The 18,316-nt window shown below is 46.2% G+C and overlaps 1 protein-coding gene across 1 annotated transcript in view; it reads left to right on the forward strand.

Moving 5' to 3' along the window:
- Positions 1 to 6,297: 6,297 nt before the first annotated feature.
- The window catches only part of TIMP2 (TIMP metallopeptidase inhibitor 2), a 56,933-nt gene continuing 44,914 nt past the window's right edge, over positions 6,298 to 18,316 (forward strand). The window contains exon 1 of the mRNA XM_077251465.1: positions 6,298 to 6,816. Within this exon, the coding sequence (XP_077107580.1) occupies positions 6,396 to 6,816 (421 nt within the window). The 5' untranslated portion in view covers positions 6,298 to 6,395. The remainder of the gene's footprint in view (positions 6,817 to 18,316) is intronic.

Raw genomic sequence — 18,316 nt, forward strand, 5'->3', positions numbered from 1 at the left:
ATATACTCACAATTGCGTCCCACAGCTTCCGCTACCCTGCAATGACTGAGTGACGGCCCTAACAGCAGAGCCGTCACATCACCGCTGTGCTGTGCATTAAAACTTAACAGCCGGCGCTCATTCAGTGCAGGAAGCGGACGCCGGGGGACGCGAAGATAAGTATATGGACTGTTTTTTTGTTTTGACATTTAACACTGCTAACCAGGGTAAATATCAGGCTACTAAGCGCCGCCCTACGCTTAGTAACCCGATATTTACCCTGCTTACCATTGTAAAACATCGCTGGTATCGTTGCTTTTGCTGTCAAACACAACGATACACGGCGATCTGACAACCAAATATGTTATATGGTATGGTCTAAATTTATTCTTTGAAGCAGTGTAGAAAAATTAGAACAAACTTTTAGTGAACAACAACATTTTTAAAACAAAGGCTTCAAATTTTTTGACATAAGGCACATTACATTAGTGAACTATAGGTAGATGGCAAATCTGACATAACCAAACCAACCTAAACGGATTACATTTATTGCACATTTACTGGAGAATGAGTTTATTATTATATTACATTTTTAGCACAGTCACAGTAGAGGTATTTATTGGTGTAGTTAAAACCAGAACACAGTCCAACAGTAACATCTACACCATTTGATCTTGCCATGACACACGGCCAACATCTGACACAAAATAGGCCGCAAAACGATCCCTCATCTGCGCAATTTCCACACTTGTCCTCAGAGGATGATCTTGGTAATCGGGCAATGTGTTGGCTATGGGTTCATCCAGTTCCACATTCAGTCTCTCTTTGGCCATAATGTAATTGTGGAGCACCACACAAGCCTTCACCACCTCATCCACTGTCTCAGTTTTCAGATTGATGGCGGATCCTAATATCCGCCATTTGGAGACAAGGATGCCAAAGGCGCACTCCACAGTCCTTCTGGCCCTGGACAGTCTGTAATTGAAAACCCTTTTTGTATGGTCCAAGCCCCGACTGGAGTAGGGTTTCAATAGGTTGGCAGACATTTGGAATGCCTCATCCCCAACCACAACAAATGGCATCGCAGGGCCTTCGGTGTGGGGAAGAGGTCGTGGCTGTGGGAAATTAAAATTGTTCCCATATAATTTTTGGCCCATATCCGAGTCTTTAAATGTGCGCGAGTCATTTGCACGGCCAAACGCACCAATGTCCACTGCGAGAAAACGGCAGTCCGCACCGGCAATTGCCATGAGAACAGTGGAAAAGTATTTTTTATAGTTGTAGAAAAGGGATCCACTTTTCGCAGGCTTGGTAATCCGAATGTGCTTGCCATCCACCGCGCCAATACAGTTTGGAAAAGAACACACTTGCTCAAATTTCTGTGCGTTGGCCAACCAGATTTCGCTTGTAGGGACGGGTAAAAATTCCTCCCTGAGATTATCCCACAAAGCGCGGCATGTCTCAGCAATAATTCCGGAAAGAGTGGAGACTCCAATCCGGAACTGAAAATGAAGGGATCTCAAGGTCTCTCCGGTAGCCAGGAAACTGCCAAGAAGATAAAGAAATTACATTAAAGTACATTGTAATTTATAAAAGTACATTGACCATAACAACCCCCCCAGAAAATTTAAACAAAATTTTAAAAAAGGGAAGAACATATCACAGTCATTCAAACAGCTACGTACCGTAGAGTCACCAGCAGCCGTTCCTCTGCGGAAATAGCTCTCCGGAGCTGCGTGTCCTGCCTGCTAATGGATCCTTCCACCCGACGCAGAAGATAGCGGAAGCTGTCCTGAGACATCCTGGTATATTCGACATATTTCTCCAGGTTGTCATTCAGTTCGCCAAACAAGCAATGGTAGGCTCCACGGCTCTCCCGGACTTCCACGATAGGGTGTATCCAAAAGCGGCAACGACTCCATCTCCGTTTTTCCCTTTCCCTTTGATGAAAACAGGCGACAGCATAGGCATGAGCAAAGGCAAATTCCATCTCCATATCCATGTAGATACTGTCCATGGGACGCTCCATCATGAATACCAGCAAAATGGTAGGAATTCATCTCTGCCAGGGTATATATACACAACCTAAACACCAACCCTCTTCTAGCCATTGGTGGTCCTTATCTATTGTGCAGCCCCTTTTTTTTGGTGGGTGGGACTAAAGAATGACTCACTGCACAAAAAACGCATGCGGCGCAAAACGCTGCGTTTTTTGGTCAAAACGCAACTGCGTTTAAAAAAACGCAGCGTTTTGCGCCGCATGCGTTGAGCGCATGCGGCGCAAAACGCTGCGTTGTGCGTGCGTTTTGATGCGTTTTTGTTTGCGTTGTGCATTGCGTCGACGACGCTGCGGCGCACAACGCAAATGTGAACGTAGCATAACTTGGTCACTTATGGGGCACTCCAACCATCTTTATGCACGCTTACCAGGCACTGTGGCACTAGTTACGGGGCAATCTAGCTGTGTTTATGGTGGGCACTATGGCATACTCCTTTATGGCGGGTATTGTGGCTGTATTAATAGTGGGCACTGAGTCTGTTTATGATGGGCACTGAGTGTGTTTTTATGGTGGGTACGATGGCATACTCCTTTATGGAGGGATTGTAACATGCTCCCTTATAGTGGGCGGCACAGTTGCTTCCTCCATTATTGTGGATACTGTGGCTGCGTTTATGGTGGGCACTGAGTCTGTGTTTATGAGAGCACCGAGGCTTCCTCCTTTATGGGGGCACTGTGGCTTTCTCCCATATGGGGGTACTGTGGCTTTCTCCCATATGGGGGCACTGTGGCTTGCTCCCTTATGGTGGGTACTGAGGCTTGTTCCTTTATGGGGGGTACTGTGGCTCACTCTCTTACGGGGACACTGAGGCTTGCTCCTTATGGGGGCACTGAGGCTTCTCCCTTATGGGTGCTCTGTAAGCACTGTGGCTTGCTATCTTATGGGGGCACTGTGGCTTTCTCCCATATGGGGGCACTGAGGCTTGCTCCCTTATGGGGGGCACTGAGACTCCCTCCCTTATGGGGGTGTGAAGAGCGGAACAAAAATGGTTACCTCAATGAACCAAAAAGAATTTGTGATCAATATTGACCTGTCCATTCAAGGACATTTTAGCTATAGTGTGAAATCCTATTTTTTGTTTGTGAAACTGCCACTTAGGCGAAACTGTACTGTTTTGTTTGTTTGTGAAACTATCACATAGCCGAAACTGTTTTTTTTGTCTTCTCTTTTCTCTCTTTGTTTAAACAAGCAAAACTTGTATAACCACTGAAACTACCTGTACAACTATATAAAGAGGGGATAGCACCTTGAAGGCAGGCGTACCACAGAGGCTTCCCAGTGATATACTATACGAGACGTGTCTTGTGTATTATTTCTGGTGATTCCCCACTTCCAAAGGCTGCTCCGAGTGAGTGTGGTCCCGACAGGGGCACTGAGGCTTGCTCCCTTATAGTGGGTACTGTGGCTTGCTCCCATATGGGGGCACTGAGGCTCCCTCACCTATTGGGGCACTGTGGCTTTATCCCTTATGGTAGGCACTGTGGCTTGCTCCCTTATGGGGGCACTGAGGCTTGCTTCCTTATGGTGGGCACTGAGGCTTGCTCCCTTTTGGAGGCGATGTAGCACTGTTACTTGCTTCCTTATGTGGCGCTGTAGGTAGGCATCTTATGGTGGGTACTGTGGCTTGTTCCCTTATGGGGCGCTGTAGGTAGGCATCTTATGGTGGGTACTGTGGCCTGTTCCCTTATGGGGGCACTAAGGCTTGCTTCCTTATGGTGGGCACTGAGGCTTGCTCCCTTTTGATGGCAATGTGGCTTGCTTCCTTATGGGGGCGCTGTAGCACTGAGGCTTGCTTCCTTATGGGGGCGCTGTAGCTAGGTATCTTATGGTGGGTACTGTGTCTTGCTGCCTTATGGAGGGACTGAGGCTTGCTCCCTTATGGAGGCACTGAGGCTTGCTCCCTTATGGTGGGCACTGAGGCTTGTTCCCTTATGGTGGGCACTGAGGCTTTCTCCCTTATGGAGGCACTGAGGCTTTTTCCCTTATGGAGGCACTGAGGCTTGCTCCCTTATGGTTCACACTGAGGCTTTCTCCCTTATGGTGGGCACTGAGGCTTTCTCCCTTATGGTGGGCACTGAGGTTTTCTCCCTTATGGAGGCACTGAGGCTTGCTCCCTTAAGGAGGCACTGAGGCTTGCTCCCTTGTGGAGGCACTGAGGCGTTTTCCCTTATGGAGGCACTGAGGCTTTTTCCCTTATGGAGGCACTGAGGCTTGCTACCTTATGGAGGCACTGAGGCTTTTTCCCTTATGGAGGCACTGAGGCTTTTTCCCTTATGGAGGCACCGAGGCTTTCTCCCTTATGGTGAGCACCGAGGCTTTCTCCCTTATGGTGGGCACTGAGGCTTTCTCCCTTATGGTGGGCACTGAGGCTTGCTCCCTTATGGAGGCACTGAGGCTTGCTCCCTTATGGTGGGCGCTGAGGCTTGTTCCCTTATGGTGGGCACTGAGGCTTTCTCCCTTATGGTGGGCACTGAGGCTTTCTCCCTTATGGAGGCACTGAGGGAGGCTTTCTCCCTTATGGGGCACTGAGGCTTTCTCCCTTATGGAGGCACTGAGGCTTGCTCCGTTATGGAGGCACTGAGGCTTTCTCCCTTATGATGGGCACTAAGGCTTGCTCCCTTATGGAGGCACTGAGGTTTGATCCCTTATGGTGGGTACTGAGGCTTTCTCCCTTGTGGTGGGCACTGAGGCTTTCTCCCTTATGGAGGCACTGAGGCTTTCTCCCTTATGGGGCACTGAGGCTTTCTCCCTTATGGTGGGCACTGAGGCTTGCTCCCTTATGGAGGCACTAAGGCTTTCTCCCTTATGGTGGGCACTGAGGCTTTCTCCCTTATGGAGGCACTGAGGCTTTCTCCCTTATGGAGGCACTGAGGCTTTCTCCCTTATGATGGGCACTAAGGCTTTCTCCCTTATGGAGGCACTGAGGCTTGATCCCTTATGGTGGGTACTGAGGCTTGCTCCCTTATGGAGGCACTGAGGCTTTGTCCCTTATGGTGGGCACTGAGGCTTTCTCCCTTATGGAGGCACTGAGGCTTTTTCCCTTATGGAGGCACTGAGGCTTTCTCCATTATGGTGGGCACTGAGGCTTTCTCCCTTATGGAGGCACTGAGGCTTGCTCCCTTATGGTGGGCGCTGAGGCTTGTTCCCTTATGGTGGGCACTGAGGCTTTCTCCCTTATGGTGGGCACTGAGGCTTTCTCCCTTATGGAGGCACTGAGGCTTGCTCCCTTATGGAGCCACTGAGGCTTTCTCCCTTATGGAGGCACTGATGCTTTCTCCCATATGGGGGCACTGAGGCTTTCTCCCTTATGGATGCACTGAGGCTTTCTCCCTTATGGAGGCACTGAGGCTTGCTCCCTTATGGAGGCACTGAGGCTTTCTCCCTTATGGTGGGCACTGAGGCTTTCTCCCTTATGGAGGCACTGAGGCTTTCTCCCTTATGGAGGCACTGAGGCTTTCTCCCTTATGGAGGCACTGAGGCTTTCTCCCTTATGATGGGCACTAAGGCTTTCTCCCTTATGGAGGCACTGAGGCTTGATCCCTTATGGTGGGCACTGAGGCTTTCTCCCTTATGGAGGCACTGAGGCTTTTTCCCTTATGGAGGCACTGAGGCTTTCTCCCTTATGGTGGGCACTGAGGCTTTCTCCCTTATGGAGGCACTGAGGCTTGCTCCCTTATGGTGGGCGCTGAGGCTTGTTCCCTTATGGTGGGCACTGAGGCTTTCTCCCTTATGGTGGGCACTGAGGCTTTCTCCCTTATGGAGGCACTGAGACTTGCTCCCTTATGGAGCCACTGAGGCTTTCTCCCTTATGGAGGCACTGATGCTTTCTCCCATATGGGGGCACTGAGGCTTTCTCCCTTATGGAGGCACTGAGGCTTTCTCCCTTATGGAGGCACTGAGGCTTGCTCCCTTATGGAGGCACTGAGGCTTTCTTCCTTGTGGTGGGCACTGAGGCTTTCTCCCTTATGGTAGGCACTGAGGCTTTCTCCCTTATGGAGGCACTGAAGCTTTCTCCCTTATGGTGGGCACTAAGGCTTGATCCCTTATGGTGGGTACTGAGGCTTGCTCCCTTATGGGGCACTGAGGCTTTCTCCCTTATGGGGGGCACTGAGGCTTTATCCCTTATGGGGGGCACTGAGGCTTTATCCCTTATGGGGGGCACTGTCCTCTAATTCAGGATAACACAGGCTATGGTGCTGCAGAATACAGTGGAATTTTATGTCGCCGTTTTTCTATATCGCGACATCTGACCTGTACTCGCTATTGGCAGGTAGAAGACAATGTTGATAAATTGCAGACAAGGGAGTTATGGCCGTGGTTCCCTCATGATTGGGGTGACAGCAGCCTGGTGGAGCCATGACAGACAGACGTCCCTGTGAGAAGTCGTGCACACAGGGCTCCGCTGTCAGCGGCTTCTGTCAGACATTTTGGGTAGCCGCATCTCCGCTCGTCTCCTCCGTCCCTCCTCTCCGTCATCCCCGTGACTCTCGCACTCCCTGGATCCTGGCCGGCTGCCCAGAAGGAGGCGGAGTCTGCGCCCCAAAGCCCCTCTCGCTCCAGTCAAGGCGTAGACAGAAGCCACAGCCCGGGACATCCAGCCATCAGCTCTCCTCCAACCTGGTCCTACATGCGGCTTTGAGAATGCGGACGGCCCCGGTTTCCGGCCTCCTGGCCCCCGTGGCCCTTCTGCTTCTCCTGTGGCCCTCAGAGCGAGTGACTGACGCCTGCAGCTGCTCCCCCGTGCACCCACAGCAGGCCTTCTGTAACGCGGACATAGGTGAGGCCGGCGGTGCGCCTGTGTGGACGGGCAGGGGGTGATGGGCAGCGGCGGAGGTGCTGGCACTGGCTGCTGATGAGAGGAGAACACTGCGGTGCAGGCAGAGCTGGGTGCTGGGCATGATGACAGGAGGCTGTGTGCCCTCTGGTCTGTGCCCAGGACTCCGGCCACTGCTTGGGTATATGAGAAGTGTCCGCAGCTGGCAGGGACCTCGGTGGGGGGCACTGCTGACCGATACGTGTTTAAGGACACCAATGCTTTGCAATGTATTCTGCTGTGGTCCCCAGGGGCCAAGGCTGAGAACATGAACTCAGCCTCCATTATCCTGCATGACAGGACCCCATCAGCAGAAAGTCAGGGGTCAGCAGCCATGCCACTTGTTCACCAGTCCCAGGGATGGTACCCAACGTCTGCCCTGCTACTTGTTCACCAGTCCCAGGGGTGGTCCCCACGGTCTGCCCTGCTACTTGTTCACCAGTCCCAAGGGTGGTCCCCACGGTCTGCACTGCCACTTGTTCACCAGTCCCAGGGATGGTACCCAAGGTCTGCTCTGCTACTTGTTCACCAGTCCCAGGGGTGGTCCCCAAGGTCTGCCCTGCTACTTGTTCACCAGTCCCAAGGGTGGTCCCCACGGTCTGCACTGCCACTTGTTCACCAGTCCCAGGGGTGGTCCCCACGGTCTGCGCTGCCACTTGTTCACCAGTCCCAGGGGTGGTCCCCAAGTTCTGTGCTGCCACTTGTTCACCAGTCCCAGGGATGGTCCCCAAGGTATGCCCTGCTACTTGTTCACCAGTCCCAGGGATGGTCCCCAAGGTCTGCCCTGCTACTTGTTCACCAGTCCCAGGGATGGTCCCCAAGGTCTGCCCTGCAACTTGTTCACCAGTCCCAAGGGTGGTCCCCAAGGTCTGCCCTGCTACTTGTTCACCAGTCCCAAGGGTGGTCCCCAAGGTCTGCCCTGCTACTTGTTCACCAGTCCCAGGGGTGGTCCCCCACGGTCTGCACTGCCACTTGTTCACCAGTCCCAGGGGTGGTCCCCACGGTCTGCGCTGCCACTTGTTCACCAGTCCCAGGGGTGGTCCCCAAGTTCTGTGCTGCCACTTGTTCACCAGTCCCAGGGATGGTCCCCAAGGTATGCCCTGCTACTTGTTCACCAGTCCCAGGGATGGTCCCCAAGGTCTGCCCTGCTACTTGTTCACCAGTCCCAGGGATGGTCCCCAAGGTCTGCCCTGCAACTTGTTCACCAGTCCCAGAGGTGGTCCCCACGGTCTGTGCTGCTACTTGTTCACCAGTCACAGAGGTGGTCCCCACGGTCTACCCTTCTACTTGTTCACCAGTCCCAGGGGTGGTCCCCAAGGTCTGCCCTGCTACTTTTTCACCAGTCCCAGGGGTGGTCCCCATGGTCTGTGCTGCCACTTGTTCACCAGTCCCAGGGGTGGTTCCCAAGGTCTGCTCTGCCACCTGTTCACCAGTCCCAGGGGTGGTCCCCAAGGTCTGTGCTGCTGCTTGTTCACCAGTCCCAGGGATAGTCCCCAAGGTCTGTGCTGCCACTTGTTCACCAGTCCCAGGGGTGGTCCCCAAGGTCTGCTCTGCCACTTGTTCACCAGCCCCAGGGGTGGTCCCCAAGATCTGTGCTGCCACTTGTTCACCAGTCCCAGGGGTGGACCCCAAGGTCTGCTCTGCCACTTGTTCACCAGTCCCAGGGGTGGTCCCCACGGTCTGCGCTGCCACTTGTTCACCAATCCCAGGGGTGGTCCCTTAGGTCTGCACTGCTACTTGTTCACCAGTCCCAGGGGTGGTTCCCAAGGTCTGTGCTGCCACTTGTTCACCAGTCCCAGGGGTGGTCCCCAAGGTCTGCTCTGCCACTTGTTCACCAGTCCCAGGGGTGGTCCCCAAGGTCTGCTCTGCCACTTGTTCACCAGTTCTAGGGATGGTCCCCAAGGTCTGTGCTGCCACTTGTTCACCAGTCCCAGGGGCGGTCCTCAAGGTCTGTGCTCAGCACTACAAGTAGAAGCAGCTCCTTATATGCCGGGACTTGTGCCTTCCTGCTGCCCTGAGCTCTGGCTGTACTTGTATATGGATGAATCCTGTGAAATCCTCTGCATTCTGCGGGTTATAAACAGTTCTCTTCTGCACAATATAGAATATTCCCAGACGCAGCGACAACGCACACAGCCCGCATCCATATATCAGAAGGAAGGTCTGTGTGCAGCGCGGGAGGCGGTGGGTAACAGTACAGCCTGCCCTATAGGATGATGGCCTCTGGGCATTCTTCCTACTTATTTTTTATTTGTCACATGATTCATGCTGCCCAAAGTGTGACTTAAGAGACCAGCTTGTTTTTTTCAGGCTTGTATATTTTCTTTTGAAACTTTTTGAAGTTTCGGAGAAAACACACTTTTAAGATATGACTAGAATGATCAGTCCTGGGCACAAGTTCATGAAAAGGTTGCCCTGAAACCAGAAAAAGTGAAAACAAGAGCCACAAAGCTTATAAGAAGCATGGGGAATCTTTAAAGAACTTCATGTATTTAGTCCTGAGAAGGAACATCTATTAACTTGAAAAAGTAGATAAACCTCCATTCAAAAGACAAGGGGGCACTCCTTCCACCTAGAGGAAGATAGGTTCAATCCCCAGAGGAGACAAGGCTCCTTTACCACGAGAACCATTAATCCGTGGAATAGTCCTGCTCAGGAGCTGGTCACAGGTGGAACCATCCATAGTTGAAAAAAAAAGTATCTTTATAAGAGAATAACATACGGTAAATGTTTATGTACAATATATAAAGTTCTTGTATCAGTCAACATGGGATCAGAAGGGAACAACTTGCTCTTTAGGCTGACTTATTATGGATGTGCGTATACCCCTTCCTTGTTTCCTCTCCCACCCCTGTGTTGAATTTGATGGACATTTGTCTGTTTTCAGTAGTATTATGTTACTATGCAGATAGTGTGGGATGCCCGTCATTTGCATTATTCTACCATTCTGCATTGACTTGAAAACATTGAATAGCCAGTTAGCCATTGTGCCCAAAAAGTAGCCATTGGAATCTGACCAGACGGATTGTTTTCTGCTGATCTATGAAACTTCTTATAAGATCGATCCTATTATCTGGCTTCTGAAACAAAGTATTGGCCAACTAACCCCTAAAGTCTGTACTATCTTGTCCACACCTGCTTTAGCCTTAAGCTATGTTCCAACAATTGAGTTTCTGATGCTGCTTATTTTCGAAAAAATACAAGAAACTTATTTTACTTAATAGGTGCAGAAAGTCTGCAAGATCAAAAACTCACCAAAAAGCTTATCGTGGGAATGTAGCTTTAGAGTGCAGCTCAGATTTTGTTTCAAGGGGCGATTCCAGCTTTACTTCCACCTGAAAGTTTAATAGATGAGGCAGGAGAGCGATCGGTCCAATTCCCAATGCTTCCATGCAATGCCATAAGTGTCCCCTTAAAAAGCCTTGAAGACATCCGTCACTGAGTCAGAAATGGCCAGTTTGTGCTCCTATTTTATTCCTGCTTTTCCCTGAGTGTGCCGCTGTTTTCTTGTAAAATCTACCATACGGTTCCAGAGCGAAGGGCCTTTATATTTAATACTTATCTTTAAAAAGGGAGCGTAGATCACATGGTAATAATGCGGATCATACTAAAGACACGCCTCCAGAGAATCATCTGAGCCATGCCCCATTGGCAAAAAACATAACTAGCAGTAAATAAAAATTCTCACATCTCTGGAACCGTATAGTGGATTTAAAAATAAAATAAGGGGAGCAGGCGAACAAAATAAGAGCAAGTACTGGACACTTGTGACCTGTTAACAGTTTGTTTTTTTGTAAATGGCAGGCATTGTACAATTGCCTAGCAACCGTATATCCCACAAGTCATTTTTATTCTCTTGGGGAAACATGGCAATTTTCATTACTGTTATTTTCCTTTAAGAGAAATCTCTCACCAGATGTTGTGACAGAGATCCTGATTCTAGTGATGTGTGACTTATTGGGCTGCTTGCTGTAGTTTTAATAATCTCCTTCAGATAAAATAGTGATTTTATCACTAGAGCACAAGTAAGCCTGCTGCCATGTAGTCCTTCATATTCATGAGCTCTGTATAACCCCGCCCCTACCGCTGATTGGCACAGAGTAGGCAAAAAGCTGCCAATCAGTGGTGTGGGCGGGGTTATACAGAGCTCAGCATTCAGAGAAATGGCAGATCAGCGCTGATTTTATCAAAACTGCAGCAAGCAGCCCAATAAGTGATACGTGGCTGGTATCAGGGTCTCTGTTCCTACATGATACTTCTCTTAGATGGGGTAGCAAAAACCTGGTGGCAAATTCCATTTAAACCAGCCAATGGGTCACTCTTTGCCTTTGCAGTGATTTGGCCAATGTTTGGTTCCACCAGTCTTACTATGCAGGGAAAGCATGTTAAAGGGGTATTCCCAAATCTGGAAGTTATCCCCTGTCCATCAGATGGGGAATAACTTCCCAATTGCTGAGGGTCTGACCTCAAGGAACCCCCACCGATCCTGAGAGTCATTTGAATGGAATAACGGAAGTGCTTTGGGAGTGCTGAAGACCATCAGTGCGCAGCATTTGGCTGTCATCGGCACTTACATTAAGAATGAATGGGTAGGTGGGAGGCCCAGCGAACAGACCCCCAGCAATCAAGATGTTATCTCCTATCCTGAGAATAGGGGATAACCTAGAAACATGAGAGTACCCTTTGGAAGGTGTACAGAGGAATACTCAGAATGGCCAGATGGGAGGAAGGTAGCGGCACTCTAGGGAGTGCAGATAAGTTGTCACGACAAGATGGAAGGGGAGAGTCCTCCTGATGTCCTTATTTAATCTCCAGTTACAGTGACCCCCGGAAAACCCTTCAAGACATGTGAGTGAGCGGATCTTTGTGTAACCTGGATTGTGTGCTCCGCTTAGGCTGAGTTTTCCTTTATGTCAGCTATTAAATAACTCCTCTGAAGTAGGTGATTGTAGAGGCAATAGTCATTGCTGTATGGGCTAGAAATACCTGATATATGCATGCTCAGTAATTATGCATGACTTCTAGGAGAAAGCGCCGGCTACCTCCCACCTTTGCACAGTAATGATATCCAGATGAAAGGAAATGGGGAGGAGAGATGCTGACCTAAAGGAAACATTCTGTGTTTAGAAGAGGTAGTCATGCTTCCTTCCATGGGCAGTCAGACACATGGGCACAGATTACTGTACACCGACGAGATGCCTGCTCAGCATATTTGTATATTTACATATGTGGATGTGCTTTGTGGACATTTCTAGAATTGGAAGCAATCCAGATTGAAAGACAATCTTCAAAAACAGTTCAACAAACAATAATGATAAGTTTGCTGATTTTTTTTTGCTGATGAAGCACAGAGGAAACGGTACCCAGAATTCTTGCTGGATAAACGTTACAGTTGGTTACATTGTAGAAAGAAATGATATATTTCTTACTGTTCTTTATCTATTACCTGCTACCAGTTTAATTTCTTAAACTCTTGGACAGTCCTTTTAATCCCCTAACATATGTTCTAACGTGATAAAATCAGAAAGGCAGCCCCGGGAAACAAAACACCAGGGCCTACACGTTCTTAATGGAGAATTCAAGGTACAAACAAAGCTGCAGGCAACTGTAAGGGAATGTGATATACAGTATTTCGTTTCTTCATACTGTTATTGGCAGAGAAAGTGTCAACAAAAAAAGTACAAACTTATAATTTACATTTATGGGGACAATATATGCCAAAATGTGTGTATTTTTACCGAAAAGCATGGGGCACTGAAGTTATAAAACAGAAAATAACCAAAATAAAAATATAGTAAAGGAAACGGTTTTATAAAAGAAGACCAAATGTGAACCTGAATCTGGTCCCATTTCTATCAGCGAAGAACAGAAAATGGCAGAATGGACATAGCTTCTTAAAAATTGCATAGTTGAATATTAAGAAGGATTAGGCTGTTGTATTTCAACATGCCCAATTATTCTCATGGTAAAGCCACAGTCAGTGATGATTCACAGCGGCCTACTGTCCTTTCCAAATTGAAAATACATCTTATTAGGTCTTATTATTTGTTCTACTTAAAAGGAACTAACTTTACTTTCCATAAACTTTAAATAGTACAGGCAAATAAAAAACTTTGTAATATATATTATCAGAGAAATCATCTTCCTTCCCAACTTATCAGACACTTCTTCCTTTGTCAACCACTTGACAAAAAACAGCTAAAATCTCTTTGTACAGGTAAGGCAGTGTTCCCCAACTCCGGTCCTCAAGAGCCACCAACAGGTCATGTTTTCAGGATTTCCTTAGTATTGCACAGGTGATAATTGCATCACCTGTGCAATACTAAGAAAATCCTAAAAACATGACCTGTTGGTGGCTCTTGAGGACCGGAGTTGGGGAACACTGAGGTAAGGCATAGCTCATTATACTCTATGGAGGAGGGAAGAAGAGAGAGGAGCAAGGAGAGGAAACAAGCAGGGAGACAGAAACATTGTGCAGAGCTCTCTAACAAGTGTTTTACCTGACTTCAAAGCTTGACTCAGATCAGCTCAACACTGTTGTTTAATTTCCTCCGTGTGCTACTGTTTGTCTACATGGTCCAAAAAAATGAATGAATAGCAGGAATCCCTCTCTGTGTGCTGTGCTGTCTGTATGAGAGATCATGGCAGGTAGACTACTCCCCCCAGCTCCCAGTAAATTGTAAATTAGAGATAGAGCTTGCAGAGAGAAAAACTGGTGAAAATGCAGGTTACAAGTCATACAATGTCTAGAAATAGCATTATTCACATGGGACAATTTACGCTGCAGAAGTACTTCAAAATACAATTCATTTAAAGAGAAAATTAATAGTGCACAAACAAATAGTACACCAAGAATAGGCATAAAAATAAACTTTTTTTAAATGATTTTTATTTTTTTTCTCCCAAAACCAAAGTAATTACACAACAAAGTGAGGTATCGCAATGTTTCAGATGAAGTATCTTTCATCATGGTGAAAACGAGAACTGGTCATTTCCACACTCTCTCTGGAGCCCTAGACAGCCCTGCGATTCCGTCCCTTCATACACTGGTAGAAATTGATTTTTTTCTTTTTTCATTCTAGAAGGACATCCCACACATATCCCGTTTTAAGCCATAACTTGAAACTTTACTACACTTCACCTTGTGGTGTAATTTTTTTTGAGGGTATAAAAAATTAAGCATAGACAATGTACCATTTACAGTGACTCTTTGTTTCTCTTTTTCCCTTGACCAGTTTTTTTAACCATTTGCATATAGTGCCCCCTAGTCCCTACTTCTGAAGCAATACAAGGCCATTGTATGGTACAGTATCAAATGCTTTTGAAAAGTCCAGGTGTATCACATCAGCTGCATGATCAACATCCAGATATGCTTTACCTTCTCATAGAAACCCACTACTTTTTTTGCTAAAGAATTCTTTAGTTATTAAACAACATACAAAATAGAAGCATGTCCTGTAGAGAAAGGGTTCTAAAAGACCAACGTGAGTGATAGTGCCTAAGTACAATAAACAAGTAACAAATAATTGTATTGACGGGAATGTCCATATCAATGTGGTTGACTGAGGTTGGACAAGAATATAACATTACCTTATAGAGGGCAAAAGAGGAAGATCATCTGGTGGGGGGGGGGGTGCCCAGTAATTTAGGGTGGGTGCAATGTATAATGCTTATTTTTGGTAGCAGGTCCAAGGCTTTCTTAGCCCTAGATGCCCCTATTTTGCGGAACAGTGAAGGTGTGTGAGATTCCCAGCTAGACAGCTTGTCGGGGTGTTGAATTGAGTGCATTTTGCGTGAAGAAAGTATACACCACTCCTAGTTATGAGATATGGTGCCCAAGTAGGGTTCAAACCCGTAGATCATGTAATAGAAAAACTTGGCACTCAGGATGTTACAGTGACAGTTTTATTTGGCAATCCTTATAGTTGTTAACGTTTCGGTCCTACATTTGGACCTTCATCAAAAACGAGGTTCCAGGTTCTGTCACTAGGTGGTGGCCTGTCCGCAAGGAAGAGGGGGCAGTGCAGTGTTGTAGAGCTGTGATAGTGTGAGTGTGGAAGATTTTCATTCCAGGATTTGAGAGTAGGTAAATGATACTGATTGCCTCTTGAATTATGGATATAGTACCACTTGTAGCAGCGGTAGGTAATGGCGCTCTGAGTACATTTTAGTTATCCCATCTGAGTGAGAAGGGGTGTTGATGGTTTCCAAAGTAGAAGGATTCAGTGTTTTGCAGCTCCCAACAATAGTGCTAGCAAGTCATGTTTTTTAGGTTTAAAGTATTTAGAAGGGTGTGACAATATCTCACTACTTCTACAGCTCTTCTAGACATCCTCCCGCTGAGGTGGGAGATAACTGTATGGTAAAGAAGGACTGTTAGGGTAAGTTCACACAGGGGGTTTTTGCAGCTTTTTTTTCTGCAACAAAACCTGATCTTGGCAGGAAAGAAGCTGTGTCAAAAACGCAGGTTTAGGTGCGTTTTGTTGCCTATTTGGTGCGTTTTTTTTCTCTTTGTCCATGCTAATGTCCTTTGATTTCCAGCAGCAAAAACACAGCAAATAATGATACCTGTGTTTTTGCTGTGTTTTTTTCAACACCCATTCAAGTCAATGGGTGAAAAAACGCAGCAAAAACTCTGAAAGAAGTGACATGCTCTATGTCCAAAAAATGCGTCAAAGCACAAAATACTGATCAAACAAAAAACCAATGTGCGTGTATGAGATTTCTGAAATTTCATAGGCTTTGGTGGTAATGTAAAAAGCAGCTGAAAATTTGCATAAAACAATGCAGCAAAAATGCCCTGTGTGAACTTACCCTAGATGTGTAGAATGTAACATCGGCAAGATTTGTGCTGTTTTTTACTTCACGCAAGATATACGGGTGCTTCTCCCTAAATTAGAATATCATCAAAATGTTAATTTATTTCAGTTCTTCAATACAAAAAGTGAAACTCATAGATTATATAGATTCATTACAAACAGAGTGATCTATTTCAAGTGTTTATTTTAATGTTGATGATTATGGCTTACAGCCAATGAAAACCTAAAAGTCATTATCTGCAAAGGCTTCCTAAGCGTTTATAAAGGTCCCTTAGTCTGTTTCAGTAGCTCCACAATCATGGGGAAGACTGCTGACTTGACATATGTCCAGAAGGCAGTCATTGACGCACTCCACAAGGCGGGTAAACCACAAAAGGCCATTGCTAAAGAAGCTGGCTGTTCACAGTGTGCGGTATCCAAGCATATTAATGGAAAGTTGAGTGGAAGGAAAAAGTGTGGTAGAAAAAGGTGCACAAGCAACCGGGATAACCGCAGCATTGAAGGAATTGTTAAGAAAAGGCCATTCAAAAATTTTGGGGGCAATTCACAAGGAGTGGACTGCTGGTGGAGTCATTGCTTCAAGAGCCACCACACACAGATGTATCCAGGACATGGGATCCAAGTGTCGCATTCCTTGTGTCAAGCCACTCATGACCAATAGACAACACCAAAAGCGTCTTACTTGGGCCAAGGAGAAAAAGAACTTGACTGTTGCTCAGTGGTCCAAGGTGTTGTTTTCAGATGAAAGTAAATTTTGCATTTCATTTGGAAATCAAGGTCCCAGAGTCTGGAGGAAGAGTGGAGAGGTACAAATTCCAAGCTGCTTGAGGTCTAGTGTGAAGTTTCCACAATCAGTGACGGTTTGGGGAGCCATGTCACCTGCTGGTGTAGGTCCAGTGCCTTCTATCAAAACCAAAGTCAGCGCAGCCGTCTACCAGGAAATTTTAAAGTACTTCATGCTTCCCTCTGCCAACAAGCTTTTTGGAGATGGAAATTCGATTCTCCAGCAGGACTTACCACCTGTCCACTCCGCCAAAAGTACCAATACCTGGTTTAAAAGCAACAGTATCACTGTGCTTGATTGGCCAGCAAACTCACCTGACCTTAACCCCATAGAGAATATATGAGGTATTGTAAAGAGGAAGATGAGACACCAGACCCAACAATGCAGATGAGCTGAAGGCTGCTATCAAAGCAACTTGGGCTTCCATAACACTCAGCAGTGCCACAGGCTGATCGCCTCCATGCCACGCCGCATTGATACATTAATTGATGCAAAAGGAGCTCTGGCCAAGTATTGAGTGCATTTATTGGATTTTAAAATCATTTTTCAAGCTGGTGTTATAAAGTAATCTAATTTACTGAGATAATGACTTTTGGGTTTTCATTGGCTGTAAGCCATAGTCATCAACATTAACAGAAATAAACACTTGAAATAGATCACTCTGTTGGTAATTACTCTATATAATATATCAGTTTCACTTTTTGTATTGAAGAACTGAAATAAATTACCATAACTTTTGATGATATTCTAATTTAGTGAGAAGCACTTTTAGCTATATAAGAAGCAATGTACGTAAGATAGATTTCTGATTATTGTGGAGCATCAGGAATAGGAGGAGGGAACTGGAAGTATCAGGAACTGTCTTTGTGGGTGCTGTTGGATCTGCAAGGTTAGGGTGGACAAATATCTGAGAATTTGGAAGCTATAGAACCAATATGAAAACCAGCTTTAAATATATAATGGACAATTAATAAAACTTACATTGACATCTAAAAAATAGGATCTGCAACCAGGTATATTGGCTATTTAATTTAGCACCCAGATTTTCACAGCATTTACTGTATTTCTCTTTTTTATCAGTGATTAAACCAAAACTATATGGTGTTCTCCATAAAGGAATTGAACTGATATTGGTTTATTTATCATATCGCCAGCCATAAATAGGTTCAGATGGAAAAATACAACAGAGAACATTAACGGTGGAGAGCATTTGTTGCTAGTGAGAGATTGGTTGTTTTTGATAATTGTTCTCGTGGTTGTTTTTGATGATTGCTTGATGAATGTCCTCACTATTATAATGTTTTAGCAAGGTTCACTGCGTCTCTCTGGATGAACATGTACTACCCTGTAGATTCCTCAATCTCACAATCTACAATTGTATCTGCTTTTACCAAGTTCTTGTTTAAAGAAGCACTCATCCTATCAATGTTTTAATCATCTTAATATATTGCAATCATCATTAAATAGCACTGTGTACTTACAATTGCTCATTTTGCCTTTCTGCTCAGCTAATTCTTCTCTTTTCCATTAGGTCTATGACATCAGACTAGCTGAATTCTTCTAGGCTCTATGTAGAAACAGGAGGTCAATTTTCCCTGTATGATTCACCTGTCACTACAAAATTCCTTGGCCAGGAAATGGTCAGAGCAGCCGGGTCAAGAGTTGAAGACAAGAATGATGAATGCAGGGAAAAGAGACTTCCAGTTTCTACATACAGTTAGGTCCATATATATTTGGACAGAGACAACATTTTTCTAATTTTGGTTATAGACATTACCACAATGAATTTTAAACAAAACAATTCAGATGCAGTTGAAGTTCAGACTTTGAGCTTTCATTTAAGGGTATCCACATTAAAATT

The sequence above is a fragment of the Ranitomeya variabilis genome, chromosome 4 (assembly GCF_051348905.1).
Source record: "Ranitomeya variabilis isolate aRanVar5 chromosome 4, aRanVar5.hap1, whole genome shotgun sequence".
In the NCBI taxonomy this organism is placed as follows: Eukaryota; Metazoa; Chordata; class Amphibia; order Anura; family Dendrobatidae; genus Ranitomeya; species Ranitomeya variabilis.